The 18,958-nt window shown below is 36.2% G+C and overlaps 7 protein-coding genes across 8 annotated transcripts; 6 read left to right on the top strand and 1 right to left on the bottom strand.

The window, feature by feature from the left end:
- The first annotated feature begins 203 nt into the window (after positions 1 to 203).
- LOC103313185 (transient receptor potential cation channel protein painless) lies at positions 204 to 3,243 on the top strand. Its single transcript, XM_008195770.3, has 2 exons — positions 204 to 564; positions 615 to 3,243. The coding sequence occupies exons 1-2, from the start codon at positions 522 to 524 to the stop codon at positions 3,065 to 3,067; spliced, it is 2,496 nt and encodes an 831-aa protein (XP_008193992.1). The 5' UTR covers positions 204 to 521; the 3' UTR covers positions 3,068 to 3,243.
- Positions 3,244 to 6,011: 2,768 nt separating this feature from the next.
- Positions 6,012 to 7,447, top strand: LOC100141626 (uncharacterized protein). Of its 2 annotated transcripts, none has more exons than XM_008195769.3 (2): positions 6,012 to 6,147; positions 6,200 to 7,447. In XM_008195769.3, the coding sequence occupies exon 2, from the start codon at positions 6,216 to 6,218 to the stop codon at positions 7,224 to 7,226; it is 1,011 nt and encodes a 336-aa protein (XP_008193991.1). In that variant the 5' UTR covers positions 6,012 to 6,147; positions 6,200 to 6,215; the 3' UTR covers positions 7,227 to 7,447. The 2 variants fall into 2 exon arrangements, with proteins under 2 accessions (XP_008193991.1, XP_008193990.1); XM_008195768.3 differs by having other exon boundaries at positions 6,015 to 6,151.
- On the bottom strand, positions 7,439 to 15,795 carry LOC100142251 (uncharacterized protein). The gene is made up of 14 exons (XM_064355295.1): positions 15,345 to 15,795; positions 15,201 to 15,296; positions 15,033 to 15,155; positions 14,358 to 14,514; positions 12,876 to 13,115; positions 12,389 to 12,821; positions 12,248 to 12,343; positions 12,129 to 12,202; positions 11,956 to 12,080; positions 8,281 to 8,806; positions 8,092 to 8,234; positions 7,796 to 8,040; positions 7,619 to 7,750; positions 7,439 to 7,572 (listed from the first exon to the last, which is right to left on the bottom strand). The coding sequence occupies exons 1-14, from the start codon at positions 15,793 to 15,795 to the stop codon at positions 7,507 to 7,509; spliced, it is 2,907 nt and encodes a 968-aa protein (XP_064211365.1). The 3' UTR covers positions 7,439 to 7,506.
- LOC100142048 (atlastin) lies at positions 9,482 to 11,512 on the top strand. Its single transcript, XM_008195767.3, has 7 exons — positions 9,482 to 9,774; positions 9,822 to 9,983; positions 10,033 to 10,188; positions 10,245 to 10,530; positions 10,585 to 10,766; positions 10,820 to 11,023; positions 11,087 to 11,512. The coding sequence occupies exons 1-7, from the start codon at positions 9,499 to 9,501 to the stop codon at positions 11,405 to 11,407; spliced, it is 1,587 nt and encodes a 528-aa protein (XP_008193989.2). The 5' UTR covers positions 9,482 to 9,498; the 3' UTR covers positions 11,408 to 11,512.
- Positions 13,135 to 13,575, top strand: LOC100142453 (uncharacterized protein). The gene is made up of 2 exons (XM_001812165.4): positions 13,135 to 13,268; positions 13,360 to 13,575. The coding sequence occupies exon 2, from the start codon at positions 13,362 to 13,364 to the stop codon at positions 13,569 to 13,571; it is 210 nt and encodes a 69-aa protein (XP_001812217.1). The 5' UTR covers positions 13,135 to 13,268; positions 13,360 to 13,361; the 3' UTR covers positions 13,572 to 13,575.
- On the top strand, positions 13,571 to 14,356 carry LOC100141559 (AN1-type zinc finger protein 1-like). The gene has a single exon (XM_001812125.4). It carries the CDS (start codon positions 13,571 to 13,573, stop codon positions 14,336 to 14,338), a length of 768 nt encoding a protein of 255 aa, XP_001812177.1. The 3' UTR covers positions 14,339 to 14,356.
- Positions 15,796 to 15,901: 106 nt separating the features above from the next.
- On the top strand, positions 15,902 to 17,102 carry LOC103313184 (uncharacterized). Its single transcript, XM_008195766.3, has 6 exons — positions 15,902 to 16,020; positions 16,070 to 16,243; positions 16,284 to 16,409; positions 16,458 to 16,607; positions 16,655 to 16,773; positions 16,823 to 17,102. The coding sequence occupies exons 1-6, from the start codon at positions 15,916 to 15,918 to the stop codon at positions 17,070 to 17,072; spliced, it is 924 nt and encodes a 307-aa protein (XP_008193988.1). The 5' UTR covers positions 15,902 to 15,915; the 3' UTR covers positions 17,073 to 17,102.
- The last annotated feature ends 1,856 nt before the right edge of the window (positions 17,103 to 18,958 follow it).

The raw sequence follows: 18,958 nt of genomic DNA, 5'->3' as shown, positions 1-18,958 counted from the left end.
CCATGATATACAAGGTGCCATTTAAAAAAACGGTAGCCACCGTTTTAATTAAATTTACCGTAAATTAATAATTTTATAATTTTGTCAATTTATTTAGGAATAGATTTGCTTATTACACCTTTTCCTTTATAAAAACAATAAATAAGATAATTATTGGATAAACTGTTTTATTAAAATTATGATTACAAGTAAAAACTACAATACTATGAAAGAAAGCCTCTCCCATGAGAATTTGTCTACACTAACCAAGTGGTTTAAATAATACATACTTTCAAAGTTTCATTTGTGACCATATGAAGTACACTGGAAGCACAAGCTATTGGACTCACTCCATAAATTGTATTTTGGGAAAACCCGGCAACTTTTATGATATTCACTTATCTCTTATCAATAAAAACCATATTTCCGTTACAATGACAATAGTTCGGTAGATATTGTGAGCCAGTTGCATTTAATTATTTCGCGGGTCTTACTATTTTTCAAATAAAAATTTGTTAATTGTCGGCTAAAGTATAAATAAAATGAGTTATTCTGTTGTACCAATAGAAGAGGAAAAGCTTCAAGGTTTGTTGTACAAATAGTTGATATCTTATCTGTATTTATAATAACTTCAGAGAATGAGGAAAACGTCGCAAAAAGCCTCTATCGGTGGATTCAAGGATTTAGCAAAGCGTGCGACAATAACAGTATCAAGAACATTGCAAGGCTTCAAGACAACAAAGTCCTCAAAAAATTCATGCAATTAGACACAAACTGTGATTTTTCAACAACCGAAAAGAGAAATAAATTCAAATACGAACACATAGAAACTGTACTAAATAAATATGACATGGATAATAAGAACGCTAAGGATGTAACGTATTCTATGTTCTTCGCATCAGCCCTACTTGATTTGGATAAATTGGCTAAAATCATTAAACTGAAGCCTAGTTTAATTGACCAAACAATATATTCGAACTCCGTGCTTATTTTTACTCTCAAGTACGGAAACTTCTACAAGGAGAACTTCGTAGATTGTGTGAAAGAATTAATCGAGTCTGGTGTCAACGTTAACAAATGTGATCTTGTCGGGAAAAGTGCGATTGATTACGTTGCTGAATTATACGAAGAAAATAAAGACAACAGTGATGTAGCAGCAAAGTTGAAGACTGTGGCCCGACTAATTTTAAATAAAACTGTATACGGGAATGACAATAACATGACCAAGAATTTCCTCGAAAAAATCATGAACTTTGATTTAAACACTCTTGCGGAGATGGACGTTAAAACAAAGTTATTTTACTGCATAGTAAAGAACAAAATAACGGAACTTCAGAAATTGGAGGATGTTGAACAATACCTAAATTGTGACACCGAAGAAAACACTTTACTGCAAATAGCTTGCAAACGCAATTGCACTTTGGATGTCATCCGCTGGTTGCTAAATAATGGTGCTGATGTGAATATGAAGACGCCGCTAAATCCCCTCACGCCGTTGGAATTAGCAGCAACGCACAACAGTATTAAGATCTTCGAAGAAATACTAAAGTGTAGAGAAACTAAGATCGGAAAGGACCATTTCAACAATCTCATCAAGTGGCATAAAGGCTCCATGAAATCAAGAATATTTGAGCTTTTTTTGGAATCAGACAAGATAAATGTTGAATTCAAATCTGAAGGGACTGGGAATACACCCCTCCATTACGCCGTTTGGTTCTCCTATAAAACAGCGATTCAAAATTTACTACAGTGTGGAGCGTCTTTGACTGTAAAGAACAATAATCAAAAGTGCCCCCTTGATATAATCGATTCTGCAGACCTCGAGAAATATTTCGACAATTGCATAGCTTTGGACAACTACAACCAGCACTTTGCAAACCCCGATTATAAGATGAACATTCGTTTCACGTCTTTAATCAAAGACGGCGAGTTGAAAGAAAGCACAGTTTTTTCGAAAATTGGGAATCGACCGAAATTAGAACACCTTCTGACGCACCCCCTAATCCATTTATTTATTTTACTGAAATGGCACCTAATTCGCGTTTATTTTTGGACCGTTTTGCTAGTTAAAGCGACATTGTATTCCCTGTTGGCTTATTGCCTTTATCATCTCCCTGGTTTATCAGCAGGCGGATATGCGTTTTGTGTAACACTGGCGGTAATCAATACTTTTATAAAAATACCGATTTTCCTGTACTGGCAAAAAAAGGGCAAAAGAAATGAATTTCTCGTAATGCAGCGCGCCCCTCTGCACGCTTTTCTAGAAATATTTTTAGTAATAATAATGTGGGGCAGCTTTTTCCAGAACCAATTCCGGGCCTTCGTTTTCATCGCACTTGCCGTTTCGTTTCTCTTAACCACAGGTTACCACCCCAAACTGTCGAAATGGTCGATCATGTTGCAGAAAGTTTTCAAAACTTTCACCATTTTGTTGATTTTTTTCTCGCTCATAATTGTGGCGTTCAGTGCTGGTTTTCAGATGCTGTTCCCCGGGGAGGGACAGTTTCGGGATTTTTTTAGCGCCGTTTTCAAAACGTACATTATGGCCACGGACGACTACAATATTGACGAACACACCGATTTTGACTCGGCGGGAATTGCGGGATATTTTATGTTCCTGCTTTTTGCGATGAGCATTTCGCTGGTTATTGTCAATTTCTGGACCGGTGTTGCAGTGACTGACATCGAACGAATTGAAAGAACGTCGGTGGTGAACGCGTTTAGGAACGTCATTATTTTCATGTCTTTCATTGAGTGGGTTTATAGGTTTGAATTTCTGGGAAAAGTTCGGGGCTGTGTACCGAACCCTTTACTGTTTCCTGGTGATTGCAAAACCATTGACTTTTATGCTAATAAAGACAACCAGTTTGGAAATGGTCACAGGTTTCCAAAAAACATCGACAAAGAATGCTTCAATAAAATACAAGATCATTACATAAAATGTACCAAAGAAAAACTTAACCAAAGTGAAATCATGAACAAATTGAACCAGCTTTCGGATGCGCTGAATGAATTAAAAAAGAAGTGTAGGTGTTTTGAGGACGAAACGCAAAAACCTCAAAGAAAACCTCGGGCAGTAATTAACTGAGAGGTGGTTGTTATAACAAACCATTAAAACACATACAAACTCTTTGTTTCAATTTCATTTTTAATTGGACATTTTTTGCGTGATCTTAGCTCAAAATAATGTAGTTCTGGTTGTAATTTGATGGTTATAGGAACATATGCTGTCTGTTGTTTATTAAGATATTAAATATTTAGTAATGTTTATTAGTGTAATGTCGGACTAAAAAAACAAAAAAATTGATTCGTAAAATTTGGATTAACTCTTTTACACCTCTAGTTTTGAACTTTTCTATAATAATAATGAATAATTTTGTTGTACGTATTTGTATGATTGCTTGTAAGGAGTAAAGAAGAAAAAAGAACAAAAGAATTATTTAGTATTCCCTTCTTCGGCTCAAGATCGAAATTGGCAGACAGTGAAGGGAAGCGCGATGTGTGCATGTTTCTCGTTGATGAAAAAGTGGGCAAACCTATAATCTAGGTATCTATCAAATTAAAGGTAGATTAGCTGCATTGTCTGACATTGTAACAACAGATCCACCCGGTTTAGACGAGGATATTTACATTCGAGACGGATTTGCAAATATTTGAGCCTGTTGACTGTTACCTGTTGTACGATCTAATCAACAACCGGAACGTTTAGCGTCCTCTCCATCCCAATGCACGAAATAGAGAGAGAAGAATACGGCGTCACGACGCCAATAATGCGATTATTTCGTATTAGTTCACTCTTTATTGCCGCGATTCCACGGCAAACATCAAATATGTGCTTAATACACATGCGTGCCTGCTACGCCTTTTAAATCCTGCTTTAGACGTCTGATGAATTAGCTCAGTCGAGAGACAATTATAGTTAATTTATATGAAAAATTTGCAGAGAGTGCACCTCCAAATAACGCTTGAATATTTCACGAGATAAAAAACCTTATGATTTTTAATAACTCGCATATTGACACAAGTGGATGAATATTCCATTTAGAGATACATAATTAATTTTGTTGTGCAAGCCGTTCTTATAAGTTTCCATTTTAAAGTTGGTCTCATCCGAGTGGAGGCAAAGGGTTGAGATGACGCTGAACAAACAACAAGACGAATCTGAAGCGCTTCCTTAATTAATAAACTTCTACTAATGAAAGAAATAATTAATTTCTGCCTGCCACTGCGGCGCTATTTTAGACAAAATCACAAAACTTCCGAAAGCCTTTGTTCCGTCGTTTTGGAGAACTCGTCCAACGCCCGATTTTTTGCTAAAGGGAAACGAGTCATTGATAATTTGCGATTTCTAGCCAATTTCTTTACGGTCAATGTTTCAGAGGCGCGACACATGTAATAATGAGTACATTGTTTACACAAGCTGACGTCAATGTTTGTCCTGTCTGACATATTGCGAACGGCGAAGGGTAATTTCCTGCCCGGTTTTCGTAGCTCGAGCTGCTACGCCGATATTGCCTCCATATGCCTTTTTAAAAGCAGCTCTTTGAACCAACAAGGAGGTGATAATTGCATTTCGTGCACGCTGTACTTGCAAAACTGGAAAATTTGCTGCAAACAACTGGATCTAGCGGTATTATTAACTAGTTGTACCAAAAATTAATAAAATTTCATTTAAAAATGATGCTTTTCGGAGCGTTAAAATACCTCCCAATCAAACATATTTTTGTTGAACTCAAAAATATTTAACCAAATTCAGAAAAGCTATACCTACCGACACATTTTCTCAACCTAAATCAATTCCTTTCTTGAAATTCTTTTCTCATTGGTGGAAAAACATCATCATCAAAAACATATTTCCGTTAAATCTAGTTATTTTTTAAAAACAGGAAAGCTGCAACGTTTTGTGAATTATATAAATGCTCAGCCCATTATTATAAGGTCACATCTAACAAAGGCGCCAGATAAAAACGTACAGTTTTACTAAAAAAATCGGAAATGAGGTAAATTGTTGTTTGCTCAAATTTTTGCGAAACAAACTATTCTGAAATATTTTTAGGAAACTTTACAGTGTGACGGTGATCTTCATATTGGTCAAGCTTTTCCAATCTAATGCATTCTCCACTTTTGAAGAATTACCTGCTAATAATTTCACAAATGTTGCACATTTGGAATTTGTAGAAGATTTATCGCAAGATTCAGCCAGTAATGTTTCTTGTCGAGTTAATGCAAATAATACTATTTGCCACCTAAGTAAAAAACACGTTGTGTCAATTAACAACAACTTAATGCAGAAATTTAGGAACATTGCGACGCTATCAGTGAGATGGGGCCCACATGATGTTGTGGAAATTGCCGACGATGCATTGAATAATTTAAAAAACATAAAAGAATTGAGTTTGAAAAATTGTTACATCAAATCTCACGTTTTTAAAAATGCGAGTTTGTTGAAAATTTTGTATGTGGCGCAAAGTACGTTTGAAAGTATACAAGAAGACTGTTTTGAAGGTTTACCAAATCTGGAAGAGTTGTGGATTTCTTTAAGCAACGTTGTGATAATTCGTCGAGGCTTTTTTAAAAATCTACCAAACCTAACGGCCTTATTACTTCCCGAAAATGGAATAGAGGGGATAGAGAAAAATGCAATTTCCTACACCAAAAACCTGGCAGTGCTTAATTTGAGTCACAACCGGCTTACGTACCTGCCAGACTGTTTCAAAAGTTTAGCAAAGTTAACCATTCTTTCATTACGCAATAACTTGATAAAATATTTAAACTGGAAAGACTTTCGTGGATTAATTTCCTTGGAGTATTTGGACTTATCCAACAACAAAATGGGTTCGTTTGATGCCAAAATAATTGGGACTTATTTTCCCAACTTGCGGATGCTGAGATTGGATGGAAATGTGGTAACCGTGCAAAAAATTAAACACTTTTCCGATCAACTACAAGAGATGTTCAACCGTTCGGTTGTTGCATATTCAGCACAATAAATAAACAATTTGAACAGCACAGAAACTTTCGATTCAAAAAAAGCGCTTAAAATACTGTCATTGATGACAATTGATCTAACCTCACATATTACGACATTGCATTTTCAAAAAAATTGGCAAAACTACAATCTCGCAAGTGTAGTAATATTACACAAGTGTTTATTTTGTTGAGATTATTGTGGGTACGTGTTTGCGTGCCGAACCATTAGAAATTTAACCAAAGTTTTTAGGTTAGGTCCGTCGAAAATGTTAAAATTGAAACCAATAATATCCCACTTATCTTTGAAACGACTCCTATCAACGTTATCACCGAACGTTTTAGAGCCCCTAAATAACAGGTCACTAATTCGCGTGGCAGGACCGGACGTTTCAAATTTTCTCCAAGGATTAATTACGAACGATATTGAACATTTGAGTTCAGGACCGGGCTGCATGTACACAATGTTCCTAAACAGCGCCGGTCGGATTCTCTACGACGCTATTGTTTACCGCAATTCCGAAAACAACACATATTTGGTGGAATGTGACACCAAATCGGCTGATATTTTGCAAAAACATTTAAAACTGTACAGAGTCAGGCGTAAAATCGACATTACAAGCTTAAGCGATGAGTTAAAAATTTACGCCTTGTTTGACACGAAGAACTTTGACTTGAATTCAAACCAAAAATTGGCAAATCCGCCGCTCGAAACCCCATTTAAAGCCCATAAAGAACTGCTGATTTATCGCGACCCAAGAATCACAAATTTAGGTTTACGGATAATTGCAAAAAGTGACGTTAATGTTCCCGAACAACTTGGTGATAATTTCAATGTCACGCAAAACTCGTCAAGCAAAAACTATCGTTGGCTGCGCTATAGTTTAGGAGTTGGGGAGGGCGTTGAAGATTTGCCTCCAGGAGAGTGTTTTCCGCTTGAATGTAACTGTGATTATTTGCACGGTGTTAGCTTCCATAAAGGCTGTTACGTGGGGCAGGAGTTAACAGCTCGGGTGCATCACACTGGTGTGGTCAGGAAACGGTTAATGCCTCTCCACTTTAGCAAAATACCCACGAAATATCCAGACGAAAAAATCGTCCAAGAAAATGTTAGTTTAGGCAAATTGAGGGGCATTGAAGGGGACGTAGGTTTGGCTTCACTGAGAATAGCGAAAACTTTGGCTTTCAAGGAACTAAAATTGGGAGATGGAGTTGCCGTAACGTCCAGACCTAGCTGGTGGCCCCAGGAAGCACCCAAAGAAAAAATTAAGTGCGCGTAAATTGTTGAAATCAAAGGCGCCTATGATTGGAATTAAGTTGGCAGCATTGAATCAAATTCAAAATGTCAATTCAGACGCTTATTGCCAACATAAAGACATTTTGAATAGAAATTTGTTTCGTTTGTGCCTTAGATGTGTGTTACCTGATTTATTAGTTAATGGAAAGGTGACAAAGAACTGTACTTCTGTAGACTGTACATAAAATAAACCACTGATCTGGATTAAGTTTATTCAGTATCATTCCTAGTCCAGTGTTACAATAATTGAACTTAGTAAAAAATTATTTTGGCGCTATCTGCTTAACCAATTTTTTCTTTTGCAACAACCCTTTGTTGAATTTCTTTTTCTGTAAAAGAGTTGTAAGAAAATACGTCTTGTCAAAGTGGAATTACCTTTTTCTCTGCATGCTTAACGCCTTGAAAAGCTTGATTTCCCTTCAAATGCAGCTTTTCCTCAAATTCTCCTTTTACGTCATCAGTTTTCTCCGCATTTTTCGCATATCTGCGTTTTCCAGCATTTATTACCTAGAAAAGCATTAATCCGAGTTATAAAAAGGTGGAAGAAATTACCTTTTTCGCTTTGCGCATTTTTTTGTCATTCTTTGCGGCTTTAAAGTTATATAATTTGATTCTTAATTCCCTATCTTTCAGTGTAACATTTTCCATTTCTAGCGCAAGTGTAACCGAATCGGAATTTTTGAAGTTGACAAAACCAAATCCTTTTCCGATCCCGGTTTTCCCATCCCTTACAATCCTGACGGAGGCAATGGGGCCACAGGATTCGAATGTTTTCCATAAATCGTCCTCCTCTGCATCTAAATGTAGAAATTTAATAAGGAAAAATCGGAATCAAACAGAATTAATACAGAAGCTTAAATTTCCAACAAAAATGGCTTTATCTTCATCTGGAGATTCCTTCGCGTCACACATACAAACTCTTAAATGATGCTCTTGGAAGAGAACACCGTCTGCTTCTGTTGATTTGATAGCATCGTCTCTGGACTCAAACCTAAAATAATTATTTATTTTATAAATTTAAACTTGAATTAATTTACCTAATGTAACCGTGAAAACCTTTACGGTCTGGATGGAATTCTCTTTTAATCATCGCAACTTTTTTGGGTAGTTTGGGATCCGCGACAGGAACTCCTCTAATCCTTACACTTTCCACGTTTCCATATTTTTTGAAAAATTGTTTAATCTGCTTTGTATTTGAGGAAATTGGTAAATTTCCAATAAACACTGTCCTCGAAAGTTTTTCCGGGTCCTCTTCAAATTTTTCTTTTTTTTCTTTTGAATTAACACGTCTTTCCGCGTTTTCAGAGTTTTTCTCCTTTTTCACCACAGGTTCACTCTCATCACTTGTCTCTAGCTTTCGCTTTTTGGATTTTTTCGTATTACTTTCCTTAACTTTCTTTTTTGGTTTCTTTTCTTGAAACTCTGAAGGTTCATCTGAGTCTTGAGGTGCTGAAGTGGATTCTGTATTTTTAAGACTTATCTTTTTTCTGACCACATTCTTCTTGTTGGGAGTATTCGAGCCAGTTATTAAATCGGACAGACTACCCACAGAGTAATCCATCGCTTATTATTAGAAGTATACAAATTTGTTTAAAAATTAAAACGTGCTTTCCATTCTAGCACGGATTAAAAGTGAGGTTAGGTCAATTAGGTTGTTCAGTAATTGCGAAGTCCAAAAAGCAAAAAATCGTTGTATTGTTGGTTGCCTATATTACTTCTTTAATTGTTTTCAAAAATACAAATTATGCCTGTCCAAAAACTAGCATACGAGATAAGTAGATAACGTTTCTTATCTCAATAATAAATCTGTCCTTAGCTAAATAATGTCACATTTAGTATTAAAATAGAACAATAATAATTCCTTTGTGAATTCCATTTTTTATCTAATCGATTGTAGAGAATTAGGGATTTCCCCTGAATTTGCAATTAAAAGAAAAATTTATTAAAATGAGCTAACTTTGGGAGGCACAGGTTACAACAGAACTGCCTGTCTTTAAAATTGTAAAACTGAGTTTTTAACTCAAAAATTATGTGGTTGTGTTTTAATTTACCCCAAGCATTAGAATTTTGATGCGTCACTAATATTTTATTACAAGGTTGATTTTACTACTTTTGTCGTTTCTTATTTTATTTTATTTGGAATAATAGAATAAATATAATATTAGAAATATAATGCCACATGGTAAAGATAATGCAATCTGGACCTCTTATGGATATATAAAAACTCGACAATCTATTATTGTTTTTAGTAGTGGATGTGTATTCGAAAACTTTTAGGTTCATTTATATTGTTTGTATTTGTATGTAATAAGGTATTGTTTGACACAATGGCAACTGAAGCTGTTCGGAGGGCTGTTCAAATTATTCGTAATGACAATAATTCAATTAGCCTCGACGTAAATGCCCTCCAAAATATTCTTTTGAGGGACGAAATAAGGAATAAAAAAATCTGTGTCCTTTCAATAACGGGAACTTTCAGACAAGGCAAATCTTTCTTATTAAACTTTTTTTTGAGATATCTGAAACTAAAGGTACGTATGGAATTTTATTTTCTATTTACTTTAATTAAAAATGCTAGCATGGGAGTTCTCCACTTGATCCCAATTCTGATTGGTTGGATCCCATACATGGGTCACATTTGTCGGATTTTTTGTGGGATCATGGGTCTAATGCTCATACCAATGGTATTTTAATGTGGCCAGAGATTTTTACTATTTATAAACCCTCGTCAAATGAAGAGGTAGCTAAATGATCGGTTTTATATTTAATATTTTAAATTGGACTTCCAGATTGCGGTTGTTTTGCTCGATACTCAAGGCTCATACGACAATCAAACAACCGTAGAAAATTCGGCAACGATTTTTGCTCTTAGTACAATGATAAGTTCCGTACAAATTTATAACGTGATGCGCAATTTGAATCAAAACGACTTGGAGTCTGTGGAGGTTTCTTACAAAATTATTGATCTTATTTAAAAAATTTAACGAAACATTATACTTAGATGTTTGGCCAATATGGGAGATTACTCACAAATGATGATTGCCCGTTTCAAGATCTTTGGATTTTAGTCCGAGATTGGCTTGCACCCTACGAAAGGCCATTTGGTATTCCAGGGGGTGAGTCTTTGCTTCAAGACAGGCTTTACGGTCAACATGATGCGCTTCCCGACGAAATAAATGAGCAAAGAAATAATGTGCGCAATTTATTTCAAACAATTAATTGCTCCCTGTTACCATTTCCTGGAGAGCGGGTAGCGGCCGATCATACTTTTAACGGAGATCTAAATGGTTTCTAAATAATTATATTTCCAAAACTGAATTTAACCAATGATTAATTTCTAGAAATTAATGACAATTTTAAGCGATACGTTAAGCAACTAGTTGAACGCATTTTTGAACCAGAAAACCTGGTAATAAAACGCTTTAACGGAGAAGAGATCACCGCCAATGATTTATTTCAATGTTTTGGCACGTATACTGAAATACTTGGGGATGGTTTACCACATGTTGAAACAAGACTAGCGGTATAATTAAGCGCTTCAGTTTAAAAAATTTGAGAAAACGCCACATGTTTCAGGCGACAATAAATAATCAACATAACGACGCTGTTGAAAGTTCTTTTGAACTATATGATCGACAAATGCATCATAATTTTTCCTCAATTTTATTACTTAATAATCACCACGAATCTTGTAAAACAAGAGCACTTGACAATTATCATAATACTAGATTATTAGGAAGCAGTCTCGTGTATGATAGATACGAACAAAGGCTTATCAGGGTAAGGACATCAATTAATGTTTTTGTAGGTATAACTATAATTATCTCTACGTATATCTCGTAGAAAATGGACGAACGGTTTTCGATTTACAGGGAAAGATTCGATTTTGATAGAGATCGCCAACTTGAACGTGAACGACGAAGAAATCAACAAGTGAGTCTTCAGCAGTTCAGACCATCACAGTCTTCGAGCCTCGTTTCACGAGAATCCCTTTCAACAGAAACGATAATTCTTCAATCCTTGCGTATTGCAACAGGACTTGCGGCAATTGGTTTTGGCATTTATGAAATAATTCGTCAATCATCTAGAGATACAGGAAATTCTAATACAAATAATTCTTCTTCCACAAGGCGGTACTCAACTGATGACTCTGATTCTACATAATCTACTAAAACCGATCTTTGTTAATATTTTGTATCTTATTACTTTTTTGGTAGTTAAATAACTTGCACCAGTGTCGGCCACTTTAAATAAAAAAATAAGCAGAAAGTTTGAGGCATTTTATTTGTGACAGTCAATTTATTTACAACCTCCGGTAACCCCAGCTTTCTGAAAACCGCGTTTTTAAAACCATTCACGTTTCTTAATCTTTCCCTGTGATATATGGTGGAGGCGCCGGGTAAAGACAAGTTTTACAACTACGTATACGCAACTAGTTACATTATTTTAATGATTTTTAGTGTTTTGGAACAAATTAGAACTATATGCATTATTCTTAAGCTCAAACAAACTTTTATCAAAAATGCAGCCTTTCATCTAATATTTCCATTTAAAAGCTTAGTAATATTGCCGCAATTTATTTCAAACAATTCAATGTTCTCTGTTGCCATTTCCTATACCTACATGTTTTAGTTTTTTTGGTAGTAATAAACGACCGACCAGTTGCACATATTATTTCAACGTTTTTTGTATTTTTATAAAATAATTACATTACTGCGTCTTGCGACGACGACTTTTCTTCTTTTGCATTATCAGCGAAAGCCTCATTTTGCGTTCAAACATAAACTCAAATGTGCTTTCAACTGACCCTCTTCCGCGATGCATATCATGAGGATTACTGCAATTACAAAAGTTTCAAACCGAATCAAATTCGGCACAGACTTACATAAACCAAGAAGATTTGGCAGCTGGTAAGCCCGTCGCGTGTTTCATTTCCCTCACAGAGGCAGTAAGTGCCATCTGAAAACAAAATTAAAAACGAACACCACTTGCACGCACAAATACTTCTTTGATTTGTTTCCGTCTCTCCCAAATCTTTAGATTTTTCTTCAGCAAGCCCAACTCAGCTTTCTTTTTCACATACTCTAAAACAGAAGGAACCTAAGGTACGATAGCCAAACTCACTTGCTTAATTCGAGCAAGAACCTCGTAATTTTCACTCTTGGTTTTAATTTTATCGTGCTCTTCCTTGGTTGCCTCCAGTTCTTCGGAAACCTTTTCACATTCGTCGTCGATTTTCCGAACCAACTCCTCTTGCATTTTGATTGTGTCTTGATACACTTTTAGATCGGTCACTTTCTTGAGCAGATGCTTCTTCTGATTGCTCAGCAGTAAATTCGCGCGGCCGTTCATTCTTTTCAGTTCGAGAAGCAGCAAATTCCTTTTATCGATTTTCTCCCTCAAGTGCTTATTATCAATTTCGAGCTGCTCAAAATCCACCTCTTGCAAGTGCTCGCCCAGTAACTTCTTCTGCGTTAATTGAGCGCATATTTTCTGGTACTGCACTTTTAGAGAGCTCGTCCTTAGGCGCAGTTTATCAATCGTAGCGCCAGTTTTTTTAAAAGTTTCGTCCATAAACCTGTCCGGCACACCACAGTCTTAAAATTAGTTTTTTAAGTGGGGATGTCTTTACCGACAAAAACGATCCGCTGGATTCTTTTGCGAATACTTTTCTGATAATTCGTTAGTAATAAATGTTCTTTCAAACGTATCTTTGATTTCTTGTATTTCACTTTCGCGAATTGCCATTTCCTCCAACTCTGCTTTCAATTTATGCCTAATAACGTAGCACTTTCTGTTGATTTTATTCAACGCTGCTTGAATATTGTCCATTTCTCGCAGTATCAAATCAGTCTTCTGCGTAATATTGATTCTTAAAATAAATATCAGTAAATTTAAATTCGCGCCAGGCACAGCGTCGCCAATTATTTAGAACAAAACTAAAAGAAACTAGAAAAAACGTTTGGAGGTAAATTTATTTGTGTTCATTTTGGCAATTTGCTGAATCACTGTGCTCCCAAATTTAGTAAGTGCCTTTAACAGCTGTATTCTAAGGCAGAATATTTGTATTTCTTGTTAGGTTTTTTGTGTAAAATTGCCATAACCCCACTTTCTAGGAATGGACAGTTCAGTGACTATTGATGGTTACTTTGTTGATTTAATTGACGATAAGTGGCGTTCCGAGAAGCTGCCTCACGACGATATCAACGTCCCCACGCACGAGCTCGCCGACCCCGAGGCCGACTCCGGAGACATCCACTTAACCCTCCAGGAGCAAGAACAAAAGTGGACCGACATTGCCCTCAGTGCACTAAGCGAACACCAGTGATGGAGCTCCCCAATTTAGGTCAGCAATGCGCCCATTCAAACTGCCAGCAGTTAGATTTTCTCCCTTTACAATGCAAATGCGGCAAACAATTTTGCTCGGAACATTTCAACAAACACGTCCAAGTGTGTGAAACCTCAACGAATGTTGAGGTAGAACCACAAAAAATTCAAAACGTGTTCAAATGCTCGTTCGAAAATTGTCACGAATCTAGTTTGGTCCCTTTGCTTTGCTCCACTTGTCGTAAACATTTCTGTATAAAACACCGGCATATCACCCAGTGTAGCGAGCCAGACGAGGAAACTCTCGCCCAAAAAAGGGAGAAACTGGCTGCGCCTGTGAGGCAGTTCAATGAAGCTAAGAGCGCGGTTGATAAACAAATCGAGCAAAATTTAATCGCGGCGAAAAAGAAGGGTAAAAATTTGGCAAACAAAGTACAACTCATGAAAATTAAAAATAAAGCGAAGGGGTTAAATAGTATTCCAACTTCAGACCGCGTTTACTTCAATGTTACACACCCTGAAACGGGGCACGTGACCCCCGTTTTCGTTTCAAAAATTTGGAGTTTGGGGCGCGCAATCGATGCAATTGCAAGTGAGTGTAAATTGAGGAATGATAATAACAAGAGTGGTGAAAAAAAATTAAGATTGTTTAAACAAGATAGTGGTGAAATTTCGAAAAATCTGGCGGACGGTCTTGAAAAACTGATCAGTGATGGTGTTATTATGGATGGGGAAAATCTTATAATAACTTATGTAGATGATAATTGAATAAATTTTTCAATCATACCTTGGTCCTTCTTTCTCTAATACTGTGGGGGTTATGGAACTTGTTGAGTATGACAAAATTGTTGACTGGCGCGAAGCTCTCGTCAGTGTCAGTCTTTTGGAAGAAAGCGAGGCACGGTCCTGGATTGTTTGGACGTTTTTCAACACGTTATCCATACCTGCACTTTCCATGTTTTAGTCATTACAGCCGAGGTGGGAATATTTTAATACGTGTTCATATTCAAATTACGGGAACGAGATACAAAATAAATCACTTTTCTGTATTCAGAACTACAGAACAATCCTATTTATCGAATTGCAGACGTTCTAAGCAATGTAATATAATGTTTATTAATTTAATTTTACCTGGAAATGATAAAAACTGCAGAAAACTTAAATGTTAATTAGGATTAAGGTGAATTTTTATGTTATTGTAGTTTCCTTATTTTTTATTTTGTGGTGTATATATTTCACCTTTTACTCATTAGCCTCGAGGATAGACGAAGCCCGAGGATGTAATGAAATTCCTACCGAGTTTTGTACGCTATTTTATCCACAATCACACTTGTTTAAATTAACGAATACAGAAAAGTTGATGCATTTAGTTGCTATTCAAATAAACCTCTTGACCAAGGGATGCAATCACGTATTTCCCGACAGTGATTGTGGATGTAGAATTTTATAGTTTATTTTAAACCTTCGAGTAGTGACGGTTCGTTTTTTTCCAAAAAGTGGAGGAAAACCATGTTTTCCAGCTCCAAATGTTTGGCACTTTTTTCTAATTCCGTTACGGCATTAACCAAAGCGGCGTTTGTCATATCTGAGGTTTCAAATTAAATTTGGTTTAGAATTATGGGCTTTTTACCGTCCAACGGGTTTCGAAAACTGATGGTGCTCTCAGGAACTGAGGGGCGTTTAAATATGCTGCTCATTCGTTTCGAGGAAGCTCTACTGCGTCTACCTGAAGCTAGAATTTGAAATTTTTGTTACAACTGATTGGAATAAAGACTTGAGCTCATGGTGATGTCTGACGATTCTATCCCTAAACTGGAAGTCTTGCTGGTTGTTAGTGTAGTCCGACTCATACTTTTCTTTGACAAGATTGATTGTAACGACTTTTGTGTCCCCTCTGGCGTGGTCACTGACGTGCCGGAGGGTGCCGTTGACCCCGTTTTGATAGTCTCTTGACTAGCTTGGGTGGTATCTGAGTGAGAGATTTTGTCAGCGGAACCTTTGTTAAGACTAACACCGGACGTGTTAATTGTAACAGAGGGCCTGTCTTTGTCTGAGGATCCAACTGATGAGGCTTTAGAATGAGTCGAGGCGTTCGATATTGTTTCCGTGACTAAAGGATCAGCAAACGAAGCCTCAGAACTCTTGGCATTGATGGGAGGAACGTTTTTTTCTGCAGATGAAGATGGGTTAATTTCGGTTTGTCCAGAAATTTTTACTCCCGACATTGTAAATTATTAAAACGGCTCCAAGAAGTACCTAACTGACAAAACACACAAAACTAATTGAGTTTTCTATGGCAACGCAACCCGTTTAATCATTCATTGAGTTGGAAGGTTAGAAGTAAAATGGTTTCAAATTGTATCAGCTTTCAAAACACAGCAAAAAAACATGAGACGTCCACCGGAAGGTGTCACCGGTTTATCCCGCAAGTGCCCCAAGAATTTGATTGTGTAAGAAGCGCAAAACAGTAAAAAATTGTACTTTATTGGGGTATTGTAGCGAGTCAAAGCAAACATTAAGCGCGAACTGCTAAACAAAGACCTTGCAATCAGAAATGAGGAATTCGAGACGTGGTACTCCAAGGAGTATCCGCGGAAAGTCGTTTTACCGGACCAGCTATTCAGGCCGCCACAATACCAAAGCTTGGAGTATCTGAGGAATGTGGAGGAAAAAGTATCTTGGGTGGTTTGTTTTCCCCAAAATGTTGTTTTAGTTGTTTGTTAGCCCTCCCCCTCCGATTGTGCTCCCTCTCTCCGAAATGAAGGACTCGTTCCGAATGAATTACACTGAGCCCCACACAGACGAAGTCAAAGCACCTGTTGTTACAGCAAAATGCCATGTAGGTTAATTAACTATTCCATCTGCTGTCCACTTGAATTCTAATTAGGTGAGCAAGCTGGGCTGTGAGCAACAACCAGCCATCCAGCCTCACACCAAGGGCTTTTGGAAGTGGACAGACCCTTACTTGACCGTCTACAAGTCCGAATATATCCCCCATGAAGGCATAACTGACGATAAAACACTAACATTCTATAACGTAATTATAATCCTAAATGCGTTTGTGATGGTGACTAAAACTTGCAGCAAGCCGAGTTCGCTTTGCCTCCATCTTCCGGCAACAGAACAATGTTTGATAAACAAATATTCAAGAATATGCTGCCGGTGCGGCTCATGTCGAGGTCGTTGAAACGCGTCCCCAATTTGTGAGTTTTGCTAATTTTTGTGTTTACATAAGCATGGTTTGTGTAACAGTGGCATGCAATCGGAGTACCAGGATCACTACATCAAACAGACCTTCTCGTATCTCTACCCCCATCTCCAGGACCGATGCACTCTGTTCGAGGATTCGCTGTCTGAGGCGAGTCGGTGGCAGAACTTGCCACCCCCGGGAATGTATTGCTCTGAGTACTGCAATATTGGGGGTTTTTCGGTCCGGCGGGTCGTAGATCAAAGCACACCGACCAAAGAAATAGCGCGAACGAAGAAGTGTTGTCGAATTTAATTTCTCGTTCAATAAAAATGATCGACCTGACTGTTTTTTATTTACGACAAAGGAATTAGACATTCCAGATATGACCGCAGGATATCAGCGATATCACCGACATATCAATACAAACATAACTTATTTTTAAACTTCGACTTTGTTGTCTGGTAAAATTTACCTCAGCTGATATCACGATAATGAAGTCAGTGTGACCGAATTTTAAATTTGGGCTTTGATTATCGCAATTACTATTCGTATTGAATTAGACAGTCACTGATGTTTATTTATGAAGTATTTACAGTTCAGTTTATCGGATGGGAGCCTAAATATTAAAGTAATCCGAATTTGATTTTTAAATGTTTGAAAATTTCCAAGTTCTCCAAAATTGTCCAAAATATTATTTGCACTTTGTAGGTACTTTCTTAAATTTCTCACATTGTTATGTAAAAAAACATAATGTCATGTGTTTATTCGATGAGAATTTAACATGTAAATCTCGGAAACGTCCCGCAATGTTTTACAGGTATTACCTGGGACAAATAAATAACAATTCCTTATTTTTTGAGTTTCTAGCTTTCATCGTATTTAGTTTTTTATACTAGTATTCCATATTTTTTATATTACGCCCAATTGATTTGATTTTTGACCATAATATCACATAAATATTTGAATTTTTTATACGTATATCATTCGAAACTGCTTTAATTGAATTAATTAAGCCAAAATTGTGAAATGTATTCAGGATGTTCAGCAGGTTATCGAATTTTTTTTAGGAGTTTTAGGAAAATTTTACGGTTTTAAGGTTGTTTGTCAATTTGAGATTTTGAGATTTTTTTACTTACATTTTTGGAAATACAAAGCCAACTTGATTTTTTTTAATAAAAGTATGGTCATTTTTTATTATTTTTTTTGATTCATTTTGTGCTCGTTTAGAATATATTATACTTGATACTGGGATTTTTTCGAATTTTTTTTCGCAAATTATTTTTGTATCTTACGTTTTAGCGAGGTAAATAGCTTCTAAGTGACACCTTTTACCAGCTTCTTATGCTCTAAAACGGTTTTCATCATTGTGTGGTAATCACATCCTGTATAAGTTATAAAATCGAAGGTAAAATTCATGTTCTTCAGTTTAGAAAAAGCCTCGTTTTATCAAATTATTTGTTCATAAAACTTAAAAAAATACTATTGCACCTCTGATTGAACCAAAAAACCTCATTGCATTTGTCTTTAACACCAACAAAATTGCCTTAAAAATAAACACTGCAAAAATTTTAACTGAAAATATTGTTAGAATTGTTATTTATAAGGAATCTAATTTAGTAGCGTATTACTTCATTTTATTTTAGAATCACAGGCTGAAGACTTTAGTACGTTTTTATCGAAGAATAAAACTTTACTAATTGATAACAATAACTAAATAACTTTTAACGTAAATATTTATTAATCCAATAATTTTCAGTTATTTACAATAGCAAGGTACAGTAGAGCTTGGTTGTATCGAACCATTGAAAGTCATTGTAACTGCTGGTTTGTTATATCCGTTTACCCATTTGATTTGATTAGTTTCAGTGTAATATCTTCTTGTTAATTTAAAAGTTTTTTTTTTGCAAATTCGATAATAAATTAAATTCGACATCACAGGGAACAAAGAAGCAACAATCGGTGAAAAAAAAATCTGACTTCATTTTTGTGCTTAACTGAACGTCCTTATCACCATTCGAGTTTGTCGAAATAAAATTTTGTAATATACAGGTTGTTTCACATAATTTTACGAGGCCTGCGCCTGTAAAATGCCACCAACAATACATATTCCAATACGAACTCGATTACAAATTTTGAAAAATTGGATAGTCTTCTCTAGTTTGTTCACCCCTTCAAAAAATTACAACGTTTTTAGTTAG

This window comes from Tribolium castaneum, chromosome 3, assembly GCF_031307605.1.
Source record: "Tribolium castaneum strain GA2 chromosome 3, icTriCast1.1, whole genome shotgun sequence".
Lineage (NCBI taxonomy): Eukaryota > Metazoa > Arthropoda > Insecta > Coleoptera > Tenebrionidae > Tribolium > Tribolium castaneum.
This window is presented reverse-complemented; position numbering and strand designations above follow the sequence as displayed.